The 22,738-nt window shown below is 36.9% G+C and overlaps 2 protein-coding genes across 3 annotated transcripts; one reads left to right on the top strand and one right to left on the bottom strand.

Annotated features, from left to right (window-relative positions):
* The first annotated feature begins 2,231 nt into the window (after positions 1-2,231).
* LOC123893930 (GATA zinc finger domain-containing protein 14) lies at positions 2,232-7,366 on the top strand. Of its 2 annotated transcripts, none has more exons than XM_045943768.1 (7): positions 2,232-3,571; positions 3,903-4,009; positions 4,118-4,197; positions 4,281-4,347; positions 5,872-5,965; positions 6,070-6,132; positions 6,677-7,366. In XM_045943768.1, exons 1-7 carry the CDS (start codon positions 2,771-2,773, stop codon positions 7,214-7,216), a joined length of 1,752 nt encoding a protein of 583 aa, XP_045799724.1. In that variant the 5' UTR covers positions 2,232-2,770; the 3' UTR covers positions 7,217-7,366. The 2 variants fall into 2 exon arrangements, with proteins under 2 accessions (XP_045799724.1, XP_045799726.1); XM_045943770.1 differs by having other exon boundaries at positions 2,310-3,571; positions 6,073-6,132.
* Positions 7,367-9,841: 2,475 nt separating this feature from the next.
* On the bottom strand, positions 9,842-12,792 carry LOC123893929. The gene is made up of 5 exons (XM_045943767.1): positions 12,632-12,792; positions 12,481-12,531; positions 11,430-11,724; positions 11,159-11,275; positions 9,842-11,029 (listed from the first exon to the last, which is right to left on the bottom strand). Exons 1-5 carry the CDS (start codon positions 12,658-12,660, stop codon positions 10,106-10,108), a joined length of 1,416 nt encoding a protein of 471 aa, XP_045799723.1. The 5' UTR covers positions 12,661-12,792; the 3' UTR covers positions 9,842-10,105.
* Between the last annotated feature and the right edge of the window lie 9,946 nt (positions 12,793-22,738).

Here is a 22,738-nt window from a genome sequence, read left to right as displayed (position 1 = left end):
TTTCGTAAGACTTTTTAATTAAAAATATAAATACTAGAATCATTCAACAATCTCAGACAAACTCTCAAGACTTATTTCTGTCGTAAGGGAGTGGTAGTGAATACCAAAATCATTTATTTTTTCTCACAACTTTTGTTGCTCGCTATTGTTCATATATTATCGATATCAATGGCTATGAACAATTGTTCATGTAACTATTAATCCTCTTTCACAGCTTGCTGTTAATCTACTTAACTATGGACAATTGTTCAGATACCTATTCATCCACGTTCACCGCTTGATAACCCAATACACTTTTCAACCCCAACGTTTTTTATTTATCGGTTTTTTTTTATTGATTTTTTTTTCTTCATCTTTATTCAATTAACAAAAGAGATAGAACAAGACGATGTACTAACAAATTTGTGAAATAAACACATTATTCAAATCTTATAATTTATTTATTATTATCTTTTTTGATTTACTCTTTTTTATTGCACCAAAAATCTTATTATTTATTAAAAAAATTGATCGTAAAAAGTCATATAAAAAAGTCTTTAAAATCTCACAAAATCAATATAATCCAACAAAATCTCTTAAAATCATCAAGACTTTTTTTGCTAAAATGTCTCATAAAATTCCAACCCAATACACGCACTTTAATTTTGTAAGGACTATTTTTGAAATGTCAAATATCTCATGAAATTTTAAAATTTGTCAAATACCCCGTGAAATTTGAAAATAGACAAATACTCCTAAAATTATAAAACGTCAATCAAATTGCCTCTGTCTCGTTTACTTCGTCTATTTTGATGACGTGACAGTTAACCGCATATGTGACACCTACCAATATGGTGTCATGTCACAGGGGTAATTGATTAGGATACAACACGAGATAATTGACTAAAATTTGCAAAGCTAATGGGCTAATTGCTCTAATTTCAATTAATCAGCCCCCCAATTTTACAAATTTTAGTCAATTACCTCTCCTACTAGAACTTTGACCCATGCACCGCATGAGTCTAATTAGGTGTAATATGTAATAATAAAAAATAAAATACAAAAATTCTAAGAGCATTTTCAATAAGAGTAGTATAGGGAATTTCATGGACTAATTATTCTATATTTGTTTATGTGCTTATTTTATATTTTATATATTTTTTAAATAATTTTGGAACCCCGTCGTTTTGTTTACTTATTAAAAAAAATTGTTGATAACTAAAGGTTAAAAAATTGATGATAATTAAAGGTTAAAAAAAAATTAAAGACATAATCAAGAACATAAACTTAAGTAGACATCCATAAATAAATAAAAATTGTGATTAATTCCGCCGTTCAAATTTATTGAAAACAGGGTTAACATATTAGGATTGCTAAATTCTTTCATAATTGAAGCACATGATTTAGCGGTTGAAAGATTTTATTGTAAGTAAGGGATGCAGGTTCGATGACAAATCTGTATTTTTTTAATATAAAGCTGCAATAAAAAGAAAGATAAAATGAGAGGGGGAAAAATTTGGTTTAGGGTTAGCTTATGTTAGCAAGCTTATAATATAAGAAATTATTGGTTTTTAATTGTTTAAATTGTGCAATGAAAATTGATGGTGCTTAATTGTCGTATGAAATCTTTCCTATGAAAGTTGATGGAGCTTAACACTTTGTGGACATGATTTAAATAACAATTGGTCTGCTAGTGCATATTATATCAATTGATCATCGGTTAATATTAAATCTGCAATGTTAAAATCAAAATAATGAATGTGATTAGTGACATGACCATGGTTGTGTTTGGTTGTATTGCAAAAAAAATTGATTTAGTAGAATTGAGTTTGATAATAACTTTCCAAATTACACGTGATAATAACTTTCCAAATCTCACATGATAATTATTCTCTAAATTTATGATCCGGTAGAAAAAAAAATATTGTTCAAGAAAGACATAAAAATATTTCGTGATAAATAATATAGTCAACAATAATTTTAATATGATATACTTTTAAAATTGATGGTGCTTATCAATTATTGCACATAATTTTAATCATAATTGGTATACTTGCCATAGTGGTTGGAAATATTGCCACCCATTGAAGGATTGCAAGTTCGAATCCTAGTCAAGACAAAATTGTATTATTTTTTAATAAAAATTGCAAGATAAAATGGAGGGAAAATAGAGAAAACAAATTAGGGTTTAGGATTTGCTTGTGTATACAAGCTTATAATATAAAAGATGACGTGTATCCTCCCTGTAATGTGACACATACATGAAAGTATTTATGAATTTTAAAATTTTAAGGGTATTTGACTCTAGTATTTTTCTCTTGAAGATTAATTAGAGCTTTTCAATTTTTATGAGAGGTCAAAACAGTCCTCCCATTAGGTGAACAAAATCGAACCCTTTTCTTTTTCTTCTTTTCATAATCCGTTCTTATTTGATATATATTCATACACCCACCGCCGCCGCTCCTCCGTACTGCCCTCCACTCGACCTCCACCGCTCCTCCCTCTGCTCCTCCATCACAACATCAACTCTCTGATAACCAGTAGCCACATTCTTTCTCGAGGAACTCAAAACAGAGCATAGCAACTTCATCCCTTTACTGCTCAATCATCTGGCCGCACCCTAAAATATGAACTCCACCGCCTCCATCAGCCACCATCACCGCCGTGCCTCAAGTTCCTTACTGTAACCCTTTTGTGAGTTCTTTACTTTCTCACTATTCACTTCTTGAAACCACACACACTCTTTCAATTCAAAACAAAAAAAAAAACTTGAATTTTTTCTATTTACACCATGTCTAATCATAATACACCCCCCAATTTCTCAAATCCCCCACCCAATTTCTCAAATCCTCCAAACAATCATCATCCTCAAATGGGTGTTGCTGGAAATTATCAAAATCAAAACTTTATGCAACCCTTTATACCAAACATGCAACCACCACCACCACAACCACAACCTTTCATGAATGCTCCAAATCAGTTACACATGCCTCAAATGGGTGGTTTAGCTCCTCAAAATAATGCAAATTATAATAATAATAATCCAATGTTTCCTATGCATAATGCAGCACCACAGATGAATTTTACTCCAATTCAAGGGCAAATTTTAGCACAAAATCTTTTGAATTTGCTTCAACAACCTAATATGAATATGAACATGAATATGAATGTGCCAAATGGTCAATTTTGTCCACCTGTATCATATCCAATGCAGAATATGAATCAACAGTTACCTATGCAAATGCAAAGGCAAAACCCTTCTCAAGGTGTTCCTTATGGTATGAATAATGGTCCTAACCCTAACCCTAACCCTAACCCGAACCCTATGTTTGGGTTTCCTAATCAAGGGAATCATGCTATGGTTCCTCAAAATCCAATGTTTTCTGGAAACCCTCAGTTTGGTGTTGTGCCTGGAAATCAAGTTAGGCCACAGATTAATCCGAATGAGAAGAATCGGGTTCCGGCAAATGGGAACACGAATGGTTTTGTATCAGGTGGACCTTTTCCACCTCAGCAGTTGCAAGGGAACAGTTCTGTGCCACAAAATTCAAATAATACTCAAAGTTCTGCGTTTAGGAATTCACATTCACAGGTATTTTTGAAATGGATGTGTTTCAGTATTTTTGTTGCAGTGTTGTCAAATAGCGGCTATAGCACTATAGACTAGAAAAATCTTAACAAACTGTTATTGTGTTGTGATATGCAATTTAGTACAAAGTTTTGTCAAATAGCAACTATTCGGCTATAGGCTATAGCAGTGCCCTAGCTCTATAGTGTAGTCAAATTTAAAGTTGAACAAACTGCTGTTTTCTGTGATCCGCGATTGACAACACTTTTTCATTGTGTATTAGTCAAGTCTGTTGATATGCTATCTATAAATGTAAATGGATTTAATTTAACGCAACTCTGAATTATTGCTGCAGGAAAATCCTAATAGCAACATCAATACTAATTTTGCAAACTCTAACTGGAAAGGATCGCCAAACAAAAACTTCAAAAATAAACAAAATAGAGGTGGATCTCAAGGAGGGTATGTTATTTTCTTCTAACTTTTATCATACTCTTGGTTTATTGTGTGGACAATTCAATGACTTACATGGTTTTACTGTGATTTGCAATCATTGTCCAATTCATGTAGGTTCCAGAAGTCTAAATTCCGTGATAACAACAAAGGAAATAGGAAAACGGGGTTTCCAAACGAACATATTAAAGGCAAAGGTTTGAACTCTCTAGTCTCTACTGCTCGGTACCGAGATGAAAACAATTTTCTGCTGTTAGACTAACGTTTGTAACAAAAGCAGGTCCCAGTAATGAGAGAGCAGGAAATTTTGGTTTAAATTCTGAGGAACTTCAGCAGGAACCAAAAAAGTAGGTTTAACATTGGTCGACTTTCGAGTCATTTCTTACCAATCTTTTACTTGCTTTCATTGCTTTAATTCAACTGCTTTACATTGGGGTTTCTTCTTAATGATGATTGCAGATTTTTTTAGTTTTAAAAAGTCTGATTTCGTTTCGTTTTTACTTGTTTATTACATTGTAAAGTAGTGTCGACGAAAAGCTGTCTGCCAATGAACTAGGCCATCTTTGGATAAACAAACTTATTTGAAGCTTATAGCACAAACTCTTATCATGATAAACATTTATGTATAAGCTTACGTAAGCTATTTCTATAGCAATCCAAACAGGCCCCTTGTTCCCCTTTGAACAAGACAAGTTTTGAGTCTGCTCCTAGTAGATAATATTTTTCTTTAAATTTTAGGAAAGCTTTACATACTTTTTTTTTTAATAGCAAAATGTAAATGGGAAATTTACAAAAAGTTTGTAGAATGTTTCTTGCAATCTATTTGAGATTTTGGTATATAATCCTCGATGCTGCGGCCTTATATCCAATTTTTTATTCTTTCACTAGTCACTATGTTTACATCTTAAGATATTTACGTTTTAAATCATAATTGGAGGCGGATACTGGATAGGCTTCATCGAAATTACATTTACTTGCCTCCTGATTTGTGACTATAGCTCCCAAAAAAATCATGTTAGCAAGTTAATTATTTATCTTTATCTAAAGGTAGATAGTTAGGAATAGGAACGAGTATTCATGATGAATTAACTTGAGAAAAAGTTCTCACGTAAAAAGTGATGAAATCAAATGCCTCTAATTAGAGGGGAGCCCCAACTATCCCACCCAATAAATTTAAATTTGCAACTTATGTAGATTAACATATAAATTTTTGTATAGTAAACCATTTTTAATCCATGAAGTATGGTAGTCTATTAAAATTTGAATAACTAACACACTACCTTCAGCTAACAAGGTTGAGGTCATAGTTACTAGGTTCGCAATACTCTCTGTCTATAGTATGTATTTGCGGCACATAACCTTATAGAGTATTGGCACTGGGGGTATACATAGTCAGAATGCTATTAGGTTTGTGTGGTACATCTACATAGTCAGAATGCACTGAGGGTTTGCTTCCATCTCCACTCACCGGCTTGTCAATTTTATGAATTACATGGTGAATGTTCAAGAACCTATTCTCAAAAGGTACCTCTATATTTGGTACACAGGTGTACCGATTAGCAGTTTCAGCCTTTCAGGCTATTTGGTACACAGGTATCAATTTGCAGTGTTCGGGTGGGAGAAGTGAATTATGTTTCACTGGTTGAGAGCTTTCACGATTTTGGTACCAAACTAAGATTTTAACCAACCAACCAAACAAAACATAGATGTCATTTGTGGTGCTAATTTAGAAGTCATGTACTGTACTATTTCCTCATCAAGTTATAGTTTGATCTTTTTTCTACTTGGTTTGTTTTCTTGAACTTAATTTAGTAAATTTTCCCTTTGTACCGACAATCTGTTAACACTTGTTTTATTTTTTGAATGGTTAGATCCTTTACTCCGAATTATTCTGAGCAAGAAATTCAACAATGGCGTGAGGCACGGAAGAAGAATCACCCTTCCTCCAGAGGAAAAATTGAAAAGGTTTCATACAAACTACTCTATGTGCTTTGTGTTTATTAAAATATTATCGCCTATTATCAATGTTATTGTTTGATAAGTAATAACTGAACTACTACTTGCTGAAGCATTCTGAACCATCAACATCGCAAGGCTACAAGGTCATTGATAGAGAGGTCTTACAACGACAGGTATACATATTAGAGTGATGGCTTTTTTTACCATATAGTACTTTCCACTATGATATACTAATATTTCCACATTTGGTTTTGTTAATCTATTGAGTGCTAATCAAGTACTATTATTTCTTTCGTTAAAAAAATAGACTCCCTCCATTTCAAAATTTGTCACTTTAGGAAAAAATGTTGTTTCAAAATGAATGTCATTTTCAATTTTCAATTCAATGCTAATTGTTTCTTTCCAATTATACCCTCTAATTAATACTATGTACACTACTCCCAAAACATTACTTCTACTTTGCATTTATGATAGTGGAAAACACATTAATAGTAAGGATAATTTGGTAAAATAGTCATTCCTTTTCTTCTAATAATTGCATTTCTTGATACTCCCCCGTCCCAAATTATTAGGAAAAAGAATCAATTCACACTTATTAAGAGAACCAAAACATAATAATTTGGAGTATGCCTTTTTGTGTTTTCCTTGAAATAATTTTCACGGGAAGATGTAAAATCAATTTCCATTGTTTATCTTGAGCATATTTTATCTTTGCAGCTCAAGGAGGTTTTAGCAAAGCAAGCTGAGTTGGGAGTTGAAGTTGCTGAAATACCTTCACACTACCTGAAGAATGGTGCAAATCAAGGCCCTCAGAGTGAAGAGCAGAATAACACATTTACGGACAGAAGGAAATTAAGAAACAATGGAAAGAGAAATCCAGCCAGAAGAAGTCGGAATAACAAGAAGCAGAAGCTTGCTGACAAAGATTTCTTAGAAAACAAGAAATCAAGTTTATTACAGAAACTCATGAGTGCAGATATAAAGAGAGATAAAAGCTACCTATTACAGGTTTTCAGGTTCATGGCGGCGAATTCGTTCTTCAAAGATTATCCTGGTAAGCCACTGGTATATCCATCAGTTTTGGTTAAAGAAGTGGAATCTGAAGTTTATCGTGGGAAAAAGCATTTGCAAGATGGAAAAGATGTTCTTGAACATGATTTTAAAATAGTTCAAAATTTTGTAAAGGATAGTGAAAATGGGAATGATAATGAAGACGAAGAAATTTACGATGAAGAGGAAGGAGAAATTTTAGAGTAAAAATTGGAAGTTTGTTTTTTGTTGTTTCAACAAAGCTTTTGAGTAGGAAAGATTGTAATGTTTTTTGTTAAACCATTTATGTTTGAATCACTGTTTTAACATTATAGATATGTTATTATAGTGTGGAGAGGTTCATTAAGGTTCACTGAAGTTATTGAAAATTTTATGCCATCATATATTTGGATATATAGATCTGTAGAAGTAGCTATTAGTGGCATAGATTGCATTGCATAACCATGCATTGTGAAGAGAAATTCAGAAAGAATTGCAAAATCCATAGAGGAATTAAGCAAGTTTTTAGATTTAACTAAAATCACCATCTTCATGCATTATAAATTGTAGAATTAGTTTTAATTTACATTTCAAAATAATGGTTTGGTGGTTTGGCATAAACATTTTGTCCATTTTTTGGATTCTATATATATATATATATATATATATATTGCTGAAATAAATAAATAAATCAAGTTTATTGTTACAGTTGTCATTCTGCAAATTGCTAGTCATAAATATGCTTATTATTTTTTTAATTTTTTTTTTTTGTTTCCACCACCCGTATTTGGCCCACTGGACCACTTAATCTGGTTCGGGAGGTCCGTTCTACCATCAAGTGATTCCGGCCTCTCCCAATGTATAAACTTATTTTTGTTCATGAAATTTACTGTCTTACGTATTTTTGAATAGGATTGTCCAATAAGAGAAAATCTGGGGATTTATTGAAAAAAAGAATGAAATGAATTTGAGATACATAATAAAGATTAAGCTGACAACTATACAAGTGGTACTAAGGATTCCTTTATCCCATGAGGCTTTGTTTGCGAGTTTGAAAGGAAAACGAGAGTTTTGGAAAGAAAAAGAAAAGGAACAAGTGGAGAATTTATTTTATTTATTTTTCACAATACAAAATCCTTTTATTTTCAAAATTCTTTTAATTTGGTGCAACTTAAAAGTTGTATTGGAGGGAGATTTTGGAGGGTTTATATGAATTTTTCAAATTCATATTGGAGGGAGATTTTGGAGGGTTTATATGAACTTTTCAAATTCATATTGGAGGGAGATTTTGGAGGGTTTATATGAACTTTTCAAATTCAATCTATGTTGTTATAATATTTTCGAAATTAAAAATATATTGATTATAAGCATTTATTTATCATTCTCTATAAAACACTCTTAAAAATGGGAAAGATTTCTTTATTTTTTCCACCACTTCTCTCCCTCCAAAACTCTACCATCTCCTTCAAACTTGCAAACAAAGTCTAAAGCATTGGCCTCCTTGATGTTATATTCTAGTTGGGAAAGTTTACTTCTTATCTCAAAGAGTGCTAACCCAACTTAGATCGAGGCTTAAAGCGAAATTTGAAAGTGAGGCCTTTTATTTATACTTTTTTTTAGTGAAAAATTCAGTTATCTTACACAAGAAATTAATTAAATATTTTTTATGAAGGAAATTTAAAAGGTATCAACTACTCATCCATACCTATATAAAGGGATACCAAATTCCAATATACTTATTTTTTCTTCCTATTTATTTTTTATTTAGATTATTTTATTTACAATTTTATCATTTTTCATTCAATGGGATCTTGAAAAGTGTCCCTATTTGAAAAACCAGTGAGTACACTGTACACTGCCATCTACTAGTATACGTTAACAATGTCACCTATTAGCATTTTTATGATAACATGAACACCCTTTGACTTTATCAATGGATTCTTTTTGTGGACTGCAGAGAATTAGACAATATTGCATCATGAGAGGAAGTTTCGTCAGGTTAGATTAATACATTTGATTAAGAGTAACCAAAATCTTAAAAGTATTAGGTTTATGAGTTCTCCCACTATCACAAACAAAAACTTATTAGGTAATTGTACTTGACATTATACTAGTATATAATATATAGCATGTATGTGCAAGACCATTTTTGTGATTTGAAGGTCTCCCGTTACGATTCTTGTATGAATATGGCATGTGTTGAGCAATGACAGTCTAAAAAGAAAACTTTAGGAGTTAATTACAGGATAGTATTTTATCCATCAAGAAAACTCCACAAAACTTCTATTTTCTAAATATCGACACTTGAACATTCAATTCTTATTGTAAACCACTTGAATTAACAAAAATTTGGAAGGATCAAATGAAATTGGCCTAGTGAAAGCATGTTAGTTTCACATGCAAAAGAATGATCATATATATACTCCTTGTGATACTTGCATCCAAGAGAGCATGTTAATAGTCAGGCTCAAACAGAATTAACTACCTCAATTATTAAATTAAACACCAATCATGATGCTTATGATGGCCCGTTACTTACGAAGGTTGTGCGTTTCTTGTGACGGTTTGTTGCTGGTCGCGATGGGTGCTTTGAAGAACAAATATGGCGACAACAACATACCAGCAGCATGTATGTGTCCCAAAAATCTTTTGGCGTGGCAAATGAAGCAATATGACAACAACAAACCAGTCGCAGACAAAATAAACCTTAGCACAGCAGACCACAAACAACATTAAACAAAAAATAAAAGAAAAAACAATATGACATGCAATGACCCTTCCACTTTGGGGAAGGGGTCTAAGATTGAGCAAAAATCAGAAGCTTTCTTAAAAAAAAGGACTGCATAGAGTGAGTTGAACTTTAACCTGTTAGGTACCAAGGTACACCCATATTTCATTGATAGGTTCCAAACAGAAACTAACCCAGCTAAATTCATTTTCAACCATACCTTAGAAGTGAAGGCATTTCACTTCGGTCAAAAAATCAAGAAAAAACTGTCATTTGATTATATACTGAAGCCAGCATTCCATGTGATTAGTACAAAAAACGCTTCAGTTTCTACTAATGTTTACTTACATTCTGAAAATTAGCTTTTCTACTTACCCTTCATCTATGATCTATCCACTAGTTCCCTCCTTCAGTCCTGCCATAAAATGGATTCGTGGAGCAAAATCATCTGAAGCACCGGTCAAGCGCATGAACACACTATCTCTTTTTTTATGCTTTGTACCATCACTCTTTTGTGTGATCTTTTCCCTTTGTTCATATTGATATTGATGCTTTGCTCTTGACAAGTGCTTTCCATTGGCATCATTCCGATTCTTCGAAGCAATACCCTTTGAAGAAAAACTCAGGCGAGAAAACACACTGGTTTGTGTTTTGGGCTCATCAGAATACAAACCCTTTGAGAGAAGGGAATTCAAATGCTCACTTTCATCTTTGGACTGTAAGTCACTTACAGCAACAGAGGAAGAGTCGTCTACCTTGTTACATTCTTCATTATTACTCAGCAGAAATCTTGGTATAGGGATAGAAGAAACATAGTTTCCGAGAAGCATATCCAAATCTATCTGATTCTCTTCTGAACAATTATCGATCTCCCCATCTTCAAGGTCAGAATTGTCTGTTGAACACAAGGGTATAAAATTTTCCGATTCTTCCTCAAGAATATCGGAGTCTCCTTTCTTCTCTTGCATTGTAGGAAGCTCGTGTGATTCAGAGCTAGCAGCAGAGTGAGCCCCAGATCCCACTGAATAATTGAAGCCAGGATTTTCAGGATCATAAGCATCATCATTGAAATGGATGCTTTCACACTTCCCGCAAGACTCGGGAGACAAAATAAGCTTTGCTGACTCTTGTTCAGCAGTTACTGATGTTCCTGGGTTGTTGAGCTTCCTTTTCCAAGTGTTAGTAACCCTCCCTTTCATTAGCTTATCTTCAATAACCTGAAAATCCCACTTTCGGTTCTTCCTTTTCTTCTGCTGAAGAGAGCGCGGAACTTCACGTTTTCTTGACTTGAATAGCCACATAAGATTTTGAACCTGACAGTAAAACAACCGGAACCATAAAACTATGTATCGTGCAGGTTATTCACACAAACTCTTGCATACGCTTGTAGATAAAGTAACATGGTGCAATAAGGTACAACCAAAAGTTGAAAAGAAGCAGACCTGATCTTTAGACAAACCAAAGTGGAATTTCTTGGGGGTATAGTAATTATCTCGAATAACATCAGAAAACTCATTTTCAAAAAGAGGGTCACAGCGCAAGATTGAGGTGAATTTAACCTGGTCAAAAGCATAAACATATGAACTCACAAAAATAAGAATATTCTAAAAATAAAAGTTTATTAAAATAATAGGAAAAGCAAAATATACACACAAATCTGTGGGAGTTTAAATTGGAATAAGGCAAGCATAATATGAAAATAAAGATTACAACCTGTGCAGGGAACTGCTTTCCTGATGAAGCATATGCACGAGGAACAATGTTCATGCCACCATCTGATATCGCTTTAAAAACCCCATGAAGTTTTCTGTCTTCAAATTGAAAAAGAAACAAAATCATTCCTGCCTTGACGTTTTTAACAAAACTAGAAAAACTATCCGGTAGCCCAAACAAACTCCTCCCAAAACATTCTTGCAAAGTATTTCTATTTGACATGAAGATGGCACCATGCTCAGGAAAACATCCAGACACCCTTTTTTTGCGGAAATCCTTCGAGTCCATTTTTGTTCTAACAAAAAAAATTGTATATTAGAATTGCCATAACAAAAACAAATTGTACATCAGAATTTGTATATCTAATTTCTTCACACCATAAACCACTAACTCTTCTGCATTTACATAACCCAAGTACACCCCCTGTTTAGCAGTGGCTCTTCTGCATTTACATAACCACTGGAAACAAACTCCACTAACCATATCAAACTATTATGAAAACACACACACACACACTCCCTCACCCACCGAAACCTTTGTTTCCGCTACTCGACTTCACCATTCCGCACCATTTCCCTCAAACCCTCTCTCACTACCCATTCCTAGCTTCCCTCTCCCCTAACTAGAAAACACATATTCACATGATTCTTTACAAATCCATACATTACCCACACTATTGTAAGCTCAGCTCCATTTTGTTAAACAACACAACCCACAAATTAAATGTACCTTATATTATATATACAGAGCAATTTATAACTCATACACAAACCACTAAAATTTACACTAAAATACAATGCAATGCAATTAAATCAACGTTTACATGAATCATTAACCATGGAAGTTAGTTCCAAGTTCAAACCCTAATCATATTCATACCTAAATATAGCTCATATAATAAAAAAATAAAAAAGAACATAAATAACCATAGATTTACAATGCTGATGATTATAAAAGTTGATTTTCTGAATCGTTACAATCATTTTTCGAAACTGCAAATACAGATCCGACTCTACAAATTTAGAGTAGAAATGGAAAAAGAATCATAAACCTTGTAAATCGCTCTAATCTTTTGCTTGGTTTTTTTGTTCTTGTGAATTTTCTGCAGAAGAAAACGATAATAAGAGAGAAAAAGTGATTAAAAATAAGCGATTAACGAGAAAGAGAAATGAAAGAAGTTGAGAGAGAGAAATGTGACTTACTCACTCAGAGAGTCAGAAGTTTTTGCCATAGCAAGTAAAATGGCGCTAATAAGCACGTCTTCCGCGTATAAGTAGTAGTGGAGTAGTATCCATTATTACCAAAACGACAATTCGTTTTCCTATTTCACAAATAAAACGACAACACTAACCAGTGCATGACTCTACTATTTGTTGAGATTGTTGGTACTACAAGACAAATGACTTTATTTGATACTCTCTCTTACTATGTGATTCATCGAACATTTCAAGCATATATTAAATATGAAAACAAACTCTGCAATTTTAGTATTTTTTTTTTCGGTTAGGACTTTTGGATGTAACATAAATAAGTTAGTTTATAGTTTATTGAGCTAATTTATAAGTTAGTTTATAACATATTAAGTTAGCTTAATAGAGATTAGAGTGTTTGGTAAAATTACAAACCCAACTTTTTTTAAAGCTTATACAATCAGCTTATGCAATTTTTATATATTATTATAAGTTTATCAAGGTAGTTTATGATAAAATATCTTATAAAATTACAATTTTCATTAGTGTGAACTTATAAAATAGTATAAAACATAATTTATATTGCATAAGTTGTTTGCATAAACTCTAAAAAAAGTTGGACCAAACGAGCCTACTAGTATCTGTAATACAAATAAGTTAGCGTATAACTTATTAAAATACAAAATATCTTAAATATTAATTTGATAAAAGTTTTATTATAAATTAAGAATGTCTTTTTATATTATTATATGTTTGCAATTTCACATTGCTATATTAAATACATATATTTGTTCATTATTGTTTTGTCTAATAGTCCGGTTGTTAAACTCATCATTTTAAAATGCGAAAAATATAGAATCTCAAATTTTGTTGCAATGCAGTGATTGCATATCCATATCCATGCTGGGGATGACAAAAAAAACTCATAACTGTGAGTATCCGCGGATAAAATCCACCACGGATAATAGAAGACAAATAGGTTAATTGATATCCAAGAGTAAAATAAATGAATATTTCAAGTTTCAATTAGGTGTTGATGCGAATTTAAAATCTTGTTGTTAAGCCTCACTTTCCTTAATTAATTTGTGCATGTCCATTTAAACAAAAATTGCTTGATTGGAAAGCCACTAGATTTGGTTAATATGTTAAAGGTCCTGAGTTCGATCCTCAGCTCCTTTGTAACAAAAAAAAATTGTTTAATTGGGAAAAGTTTTTATCATGATTGAAAGAATTGCTATATCTTCGTAGATATTGTAGATTACACAAAGAGAATTGAAGACAAAGTAACGTATTTTATTTTTTAAAAAACAAGTATACGAATTAAAGACTAACTAATCTGAAAGTCACAAATTTCACCATCCACTAATAGAATTCAATTAGTATGCACTGACCCAACATATGAGGTGACATCGATAGAATTTAAACACGAGATTTTGAGGTGACATCGATAGGAGCAGACTCCAAAATCTTAGGTCTTCATCAGTAAGCCAACCCATGTGGATTAGGCAAGTAACATATTGTTGGATGAAGGAAAGTGAAGGGTAGGACAAGAATCGTCAGTGGCTACATATCTCCCAAAAATGCAATGCAAGGAATTGTTTGTGAGCAATGTGATATGCCTTTAGATTTGGAGTATTACTACTAGAGATTATTAGCGGAAGAAGAAATACAAGTAATTTTGAGGATATAAAATCTCTTACACTTGTAGAATTTGTAATATATATATATATATATATATATATATATATATATATATATATATATATATATATATATATATATATATATATATATATATATATATATATATATATATAACACTAAGCCACCATGTAGGTACTTAGATCACAAGCTATCTGTATTTTTCGTTTTCTAACAGCTTAGCTTAGCTTCCATCACCTGCCATATATATATATATATATATATATATATATATATATATATATATTGTTCCGGGCCGAGCCTAGAAGCTCGGTATACAAGTCAACGAACTCGTATAGGCGACCTGACCCTTAACCACCGGGCACACCATGAAGCTCGAGCATTCATGGTGTCGAACATACACAATCCGAGCAAGACTCAACGGTCTGATACTCTTACGTATTGTAACGGCCGTAAACCGGAATGATGAGCATTAACTGCACATCATGGCTCCTTAGCCGTTTTCCGGCAGCCACTTGATGGCCATTAATGCCATCAAGGGCCTTAGCCCAGCGCTGGGGGCTATATATATGCATCTCCACTTCATTTGCAAGGTACGCATTTTTTATAGCTAAGAAAACCTTACACACATACTGACTTGAGCGTCGGAGTGCCTGCAGGTACACAACCCCCCTCCGCTCCAACAGGGGTCTCAAACGCTCTCAACCACCGCAAAACGCCGGCGAAGTCGCATCATTCTGATCATCACGATCAGTGGCGCCGTCTGTGGGAACGATTAGTTTCCCTGTTTAACCAAACCAAAAACTAAAACTTCCTTCAAAACACCTTCTTCACGACCAATGGCTGGCGTTAACAACCACCAAATCCCGGAGCACGTGGCGGAGAACCAAGGATCACCGATGGACTACGCGACGTACCATCCGCTGGACGGACAATTCGCCTCCGTAACGGAAGATGGCCAGGGAGGGCAAGACGCGCATTACGAGCCCTACAACCCAGAAGAACCGCAGATCCCTGTGGCTACCCCGCCACAGGCGACTCCGGCAGTGGCTATCCCTCCGGGCGTTCCCATGCAAGAAATGATGGCTGCGCTGGTCAATGCAATCAACCGCCAGTCGGACTTACTGCTGCAGCAGAACCAGCGATTCGAGCAGCAGAATCAAAGACTCGAGCAACAAAGCCGTCGCATCGACGCAATTGCCGAGTCGAGGATCACGGCGCAAGCTCGCCCAGCTCGCCGTTCACCCACACCAGTGAGGAGCAGAACCTACTCCAGGTCTCGCTCACCACCTCGCCACAGAAGCGAAAGGAGGTCGAGCCCAAGGAGAAACGAGGCTATATCTCGAAACTCCACCCCACCGAGGAGACATTCCCCTAGAAGGGACAACCCTCCTCGCCGCCAAAGGAACCGATCCCCGGAAGAGAGGGACAGTCACCAAGGCCCCCTCTCACGAAGGATCCGAGAACTTCCCCTACCGGTCGGACTCGAGAAACCACCGGCAATGGATACCTACGATGGCTCGACAGACCCGGACGAGCACATCGAAAATCTTGAAGCTCTCCTCGAGTACAGAAATGTACGAGGCTCTATCAAGTGTAAGCTCTTTCCCACAACTCTGAGGAAAGGCGCTATGGCTTGGTACAAGAGCTTGGCGCCAGGATCCATAGACTCTTGGTCGGACCTGTGCGCCCGCTTCCGGGCTCACTTCACTTCCTCGAGGCGTCACCCAAAAACTGAAGCAACCCTCGAGGCCATTATCCAAGGCGAGAACGAGCCTCTAAGGGCCTACCTCGAACGGTTCAACAAAGCAGCCGTAGAAGTGAAGGTCGAGGAGGGCATGAAGCTGTATCTTCTCGACAGGGGATTACATCCGGACAGCGACTTTGCTAAAGCTGTCGGTATCGAAGAGCCGAAAACGCTGGACGGATTCTTCGAAAAGGCGAAGAATTACATTGCCTACGAGGAAAAACAGAGGGCCAAAGATCTAAGAAGGCCTAAAGGTCAAGAAAAAACCAGGAACCACGAAAAAGATGAAGCTGGAACCTCGCGAAGAGGTAACGAAAAGCAAAGGGAGGAAAGGATTAAAGATTCCAAACCTCCTCGGGGAAAATTCACAACATATACTCCACTGAATGCGTCAAGAGATCGCATTTTCGCCGAAGTCTCCGCTGCGGACTTCAAAAAGGCTGGGATCCACTTCCCAAGACAGCAGCCCATGAAGGCAAATACTGATAGGACGAAATTCTGTCGCTATCATAAAAGCCATGGACACGTCACTGAGGACTGTGTCCACTTAAAAGATGCCATCGAGATTCTGATACAGAAGGGTTATGCCCGAAGATATGTTCAGAACGACGAACAAGCACAACAACAACAACAACAACAAAGGCGGGAGCCTCAAGAGGTCGCAATGGCCATTGATGTTCCCGAGCAGGAAAACAGAGGCATCGTCCCTCAGGCGCTTGCCATCTCAGCACCTGAAATTCCACTCCCATCCCCGGGGTCAGACGAGGGAGCGCTCCTGAGGCATTTCAACGCCCACCTGAACGGCTCATGGGAAAATTTCCCAAAAGCACTGGTGATAACAGGTGGAGGGCTAAACAAAATCACCCTCGGATCGGTAAAAAGAAAGTTCGAGGAGCTGGAAAACGTTTGCTCGGTGACTCCCATCACCGTCACCAAACCTGAGGGAGACTCCGACCCGTTGGCCTTCTACAAATCAGAAGTTCCTGGGGGCTCACCAAACTATCAGATACCACTGTTGGTAAGGGCTCGCATGGCAAACTTCGACGTCCACCGCATCCTCGTAGATCAGGGGAGCTCGTGCGACGTAATGTACTCAGGGCTTTTCAAAACTTTACAACTGTCGGAGAAGAATTTGGTTCCATACGTAGGACCCGACCTTCAGGGGTTCAACGGGTCGACTACCAAGCCTTGGGGATACGTGGACCTCATCGTCACCTTCGGCGAGGAAAAGGCTATGAAATCCGTAAGGACGCAATTCATGGTCGTCGACTGCCCCTCGCTGTACAACTGCATCATTGGCAGAACTACTTTAGCGGAGCTATTTGCTGTGTCGTCCACCGTTCACTTGAAGCTGAAATACTACACACTGGATGGCCAGGTCGCCACCATCAACGGCGACATAGCTGCTGCGAGGAGATGCTTCGAGGCCGCGGCGAAGAATCTAAGCACCGTGGCAACCCCCAAGAAAACTGAAAAGAAAAATACGGGGGTAAACACTATTGGAGGTTCCGTCGACATGGATGCTCGACTCACAAAAAAGGAGCATCAGGAAGAGAAGCAAAAGGACCTCACCGAGGCTGAAAAGAAAATCTACCGCCCAATTCCGGACGGAGATTTCGAGCTGGTACCTTTGGGCGAAGACCCCCTCAAAAGGATCAAGATTGGAACTGGGCTCCCCGACTTGGTCAAAAAGCAGCTGATCGCCTGCCTTAAGGACAATGCTGAACTGTTCGCCTGGAGCGCTGCAGAGATGCCTGGTATCGACCCTGAGGTCGCTTGTCACCAGTTGACTTTAGATCCTAGGGCTAGTGCCGTTGTTCAGCGGCGTAGGAAGCAGTCTCCCGAAAAAGCGGAGGCTGCTGAAAAAGCTGTAAAAGACCTCCTCGAGGCAAATTTCATTTCGGAAGCTAGGTATACCACCTGGCTATCCAATGTTGTACTTGTTAAGAAATCGAATGGAAAATGGCGCATGTGTGTTGATTATACCGATCTTAATAGGGCTTGCCCTAAAGACGCTTACCCTTTACCTAACATAGACAAATTAGTAGATAATTCATCAGGATTTAAATTACTATCGTTTATGGATGCGTACTCGGGTTATAATCAAATAAAAATGGCTGAAATCGATAAAAAGAAAACAGCGTTTATGACCGAATCCGGCAATTATTATTACAACGTAATGCCTTTCGGGCTTAAAAACGCAGGCGCCACATACCAAAGGATGATGAACAAAGTCTTCAATAATGAAATCGGCGACATGCTCGAAGTCTACATGGATGATATGATCGTCAAATCCGAAGAGGAAGTAGATCATACAGCCCATCTAAAAAGAGTATTCGACCAAGCGAGAAAGTATAACATGAGATTCAATCCTGAAAAATGCACGTTCGGCGTAAAAGCTGGGAAATTCCTCGGATTTTACTTAACCGAAAGAGGAATCGAAGCTAACCCCGATAAATGCATAGCATTCTTTGAATTTCCCACGCCGGACTCAAAGAAATCAATACAATCACTAAATGGGATGCTCACAGCCTTATCTCGCTTTGTCGCAAAATCCGCTCAACACGCGCTACCTTTATTCAAATTACTTAGAAAAGAATCCGCATTCGAATGGACAAAAGAATGCGAGGACGCGCTACAACACTTAAAACGAGCATTATCCGAACCCCCAGTCCTGACGCGGCCCAACGAAGGGGAAACCCTATACCTTTACCTCGCCGTAGCATCGGAAGCCATCAGCGCCGTTCTCATAAGAGAAACCGAGCAAGGGCAAAAACCCGTTTATTTCGTGAGCAAGGCTCTGCAAGGACCAGAACTCCGATACTTACAGATTGAAAAAACGGCCTTAGCAGTAGTCATGGCCGCAAGGAAGCTAAGACACTATTTCTTAGCTCACTCCATCGTGGTTCGAACTGATCAACCGAATAAGCAACTCCTTGCGAGGCCAGACATGACAGGACGAATGCTAAAATGGTCGCTCGAGTTGTCCGAATTCGAAATCTTTTTCGAAAGCAGAAAGGCTTTAAAAGCCCAAGTGCTAGCAGATTTCATAGCCGAGATGACCACAACATCTACCCCGGACAAGAACAAATGGACCATCTTCGTAGATGGATCCTCGAATCCACAAGGGAGTGGTGCAGGTATCATACTCGAAAGCGGTGAAGGAGCGCTCATAGAAGTTTCACTCGAACTCGCCTTTCCAACCACAAACAACCAAGCCGAGTACGAAGCTTTCTTGGCAGGATTAAGGTTGGCTCAGGATATGGAAGCCGAGGAAATTAAGATATTCACGGACTCACAACTCGTCGCATCACAAATAAACGGAGAGTACCAAACAAAAGACGAGCGACTCACGGAATATTTAAACTTGATCAAAGAAAAATTAACCAAATTCCAACATACCGAAGTCAAGCACGTTCCTCGCGAACACAATGCAAGAGCAGATATTTTATCAAAGCTCGCAAGCACTAAGAAAAAGAAAGGCGGAAATCAATCGCTTATTCAGGAAACGCTATCCAAACCAAGCATAGTGAAACCCACCAAGGTATTCCTGATATGCGAAATCAACGCCGACAGCTGGATGACACCCGTGTTCGAATTTTTGAATACCGGAAACCTCCCACTTGACAAGAAGGAGGCAGCAAAGGTTAAAAGAAGAGCCTGCGCATACGTAATCCTAAATGGAAAAATGTACCGCCGAGGATTTTCCATCCCTCTACTAAGGTGCGTCGAGGAAAGCGAGGTAGCCTCAATCCTCAGCGAAATCCACGAAGGAATAAACGGTCAGCACGTTGGCGGACGCTCCTTGGCCAGAAAGGCCTTGCGAGCAGGATTCTATTGGCCTACCATGCAAGCAGACGCAAAAGAGCATGTCAAAAAATGCGACAAATGCCAACGTCACGGGGATATGCACTTAGCCCCTCCAAACGAGCTAAAAACGCTATCATCCCCGTGGCCGTTTTCTTGGTGGGGGATGGATCTCTTAGGACCGTTTCCAACGGTAGCAGGACAGAATAAATACTTAATAGTAGCCGTCGACTATTTCACAAAATGGATCGAAGCCGAACCTCTCGCGCACATCACTACATTCAATGTGTTGCGATTTTTCAAACGCAACATACTTGCAAGATTTGGGTGAAGGAAAATTGATACGATAAAAGCAGCGGAATTTTAAAATTTTCCTTTTGTGATCCTTACGAATGGTCATGAATTGTGTTTAGAGTTTTACCTTTTGGTTCGAAAACTCCCTTTAAATCACGAACGGCTATCGAACACTTCGAATCACGAACAAGGTCACGAACAAGAACCTCGAACCGTCACGAACAAGGTCACCACCAAGTCACAAACGAATTTGATCACAAGCGTTAAAGGTATAACGCCTCTAGCCAGTCCACACGAACAACAACCTTCAATGGAGTGCTAGCTCCAATGGTTTGAAGGGTTAGGAGAAAGGAGGCACAAAATAAGGATTAGGGTTTTTCACAAAAACTCTAGAAAGGTGATTAGGGTTTCTCAAGAGAGGAGAGAACAAAGGCTCATGAGAATGAGTAACAAAAGTGTGTAACTATTTCTCCTTACCACAAGGGTTCTATTTATAGAACCACTTGCCATGGCAAAATTACACTAAAGCCCTTTTAACTAAATGGGCTATAGTGGGCGCCATTCTCATGTAAATATGTCTAGTACATATTTGCACCCCCTTCTTGCTACATCATACCATATGATGTAATGCTCATTTTAATTACCATAATACCCTTATCATATTTCCTTATTTCTCCAAGGTGCACCGTACCTTACGGTGTTCCAATCTCACTAGATTGTTCTTATGTGTGTGACCCTGTAGGTTTCCGTAACATTGACAATTATAATAAATCACTATTTATTACAATAAACAGTGAGCGGTATCTAGCAACACATCACTGCTACTCAAGTTACGAGAAATTAACATGTGATCTAAACATAACCTCTTGTGATAATATCAGTGTGTATAATTACCCCTTTGCCCTTTATGTCTATATTGAACACAAAACATACTTGGTGTCATCTTTGTCCAGTTCAATATTGGGCCCATGACATTTATCCTGTTATGCAGGATTGGCAAATTCCATCTACGTCACTACTGTCCCTCAGCATGCTTTGTGAAGTACCCATCAACTGCCTTTATGGTTATCCTGTTACGGACAACGTTAGATCAGCAACAAAGTACTTGACTCCACATCTAGGGTACAAAGTGGTTTCAGGTCTAAGGGCGGTTTACACCATTATCACCATGAGAGTAACTTATGACACTTTGCATAACTTTGCATGTAGTACTCTCATAGCGGGTCAATCCAGTATAAATATTACTCCTAATATTTATACCTACGTCAAGACTTGATAACTCCTTATCCCATGATCCATGAGATGTGATCATCAGTCTATCTTCATAATAGTCTTTATGCTTTAAGGTTATCCCTTTTACCTTAAAGCTCGACTACGGATACTTTAAGAATAGTGTCCTTATGTTTAATATTATCTCATGATTAAGTCACACTTAATTATTAAACGGACTTTCTATTCTAGGGACTTCATTATTTTGCAACCTTACAAATATAATAAAGAAATGCCATATTTATATTCAAACTCCTAAAGCAAATACTATGAAAATAGATTGGCTCTTAGGGCTTACTCCAACAATCTCCCACTAGCACTAAAGCCAATCTAGGTTTCTCTTAATACCTATAGACTTAGTATGCCCATCACGCTTCAACTGCGCAAGAGGCTTTGTTAGTGGATAAGGAACTATTTCCTATGTTGGTATCTTACGTATCTTCCAACGTTCTATTTCGATCTCTATCGAAATATATAAGTGTCTAAGTATATTCATGAATCGTCGGTGAGATCTATTTTCAAGTGTTCTTGCAAGATTAAACTATTACCATCACTAATGTGATTAATGTGACTTGTAACACCGGAAACATATCTTTAGCTCAATCATGAGCCAAACGATCCAATCTTAAATACTCAACTTATTTAACTGAAACAAACATATTACGAAGCTTATCTTATAGCTTTCAATGCTTGTATTCAGCCATGATATACAATACATTGGTATGGAAACTTCCTTCATTATAACTTCCTTATAATGATCCTTCCCATACCTATCTATTTCAAGAAATAGGCCTTAGTTCCTTTAAGGTCCTTAGGGATATTCTTGAAGGTAAGTTAGTGTCAAACACTAATTTCAATTTTGGTACATAGGTTATTCCTAACTCTTTAGGAATTCTTGCCTAAGTGTTTCATCAAGAGTTATTTTCCTAGTCATGTCTCACATGTATAAGAAAAATGTCTTGATGATTAATATGATATCAGATATTATCACTCCCACTAAAACTTTGTATGCACAAGATTTATATTTGTCGTTCATTTGTTTTCCACAAAACTTTCAAAAGGAACAAATATTCAAATTTATTCGATCTAATCAAAGTTAGATAGGTTTGTCCTTGTTAATTTGTTTTCATAAAACTTCATAAAAGGAACAAACAATAATTTAATTTTCTGAGAACTCTATCTAATCAAAATTAGATAGCTACAAGTTATATACCTTTCTAGCATCATTTGGATCAACAAAACCCTTACATATATGTCCAACACATATATATGAGGTCATTCCAATTAAGGAATGCAACTTTGTTATCCATCTACCAAAACATGTAGTACAACATTTAGCA

Source organism: Trifolium pratense, linkage group LG7 (genome assembly GCF_020283565.1).
Source record: "Trifolium pratense cultivar HEN17-A07 linkage group LG7, ARS_RC_1.1, whole genome shotgun sequence".
NCBI lineage: Eukaryota > Viridiplantae > Streptophyta > Magnoliopsida > Fabales > Fabaceae > Trifolium > Trifolium pratense.
This window is presented reverse-complemented; position numbering and strand designations above follow the sequence as displayed.

Coding starts and splice junctions, on each gene's coding strand:
- LOC123893930 (XM_045943768.1), top strand. CDS start 2,771: ATGTCTAATCATAATACACCCCCCAATTTCTCAAATCCCCCACCCAAT. Junction 4,010..4,117: donor AGAGGTGGATCTCAAGGAGG/GTATGTTATTTT, acceptor CAATTCATGTAG/GTTCCAGAAGTCTAAATTCC. Junction 5,966..6,069: donor CCAGAGGAAAAATTGAAAAG/GTTTCATACAAA, acceptor TACTTGCTGAAG/CATTCTGAACCATCAACATC.
- LOC123893929 (XM_045943767.1), bottom strand. CDS start 12,660: ATGGCAAAAACTTCTGACTCTCTGAGTGA. Junction 11,276..11,429: donor GAAAGCAGTTCCCTGCACAG/GTTGTAATCTTT, acceptor GCTTTTGACCAG/GTTAAATTCACCTCAATCTT. Junction 11,030..11,158: donor TTGGTTTGTCTAAAGATCAG/GTCTGCTTCTTT, acceptor TTTTACTGTCAG/GTTCAAAATCTTATGTGGCT.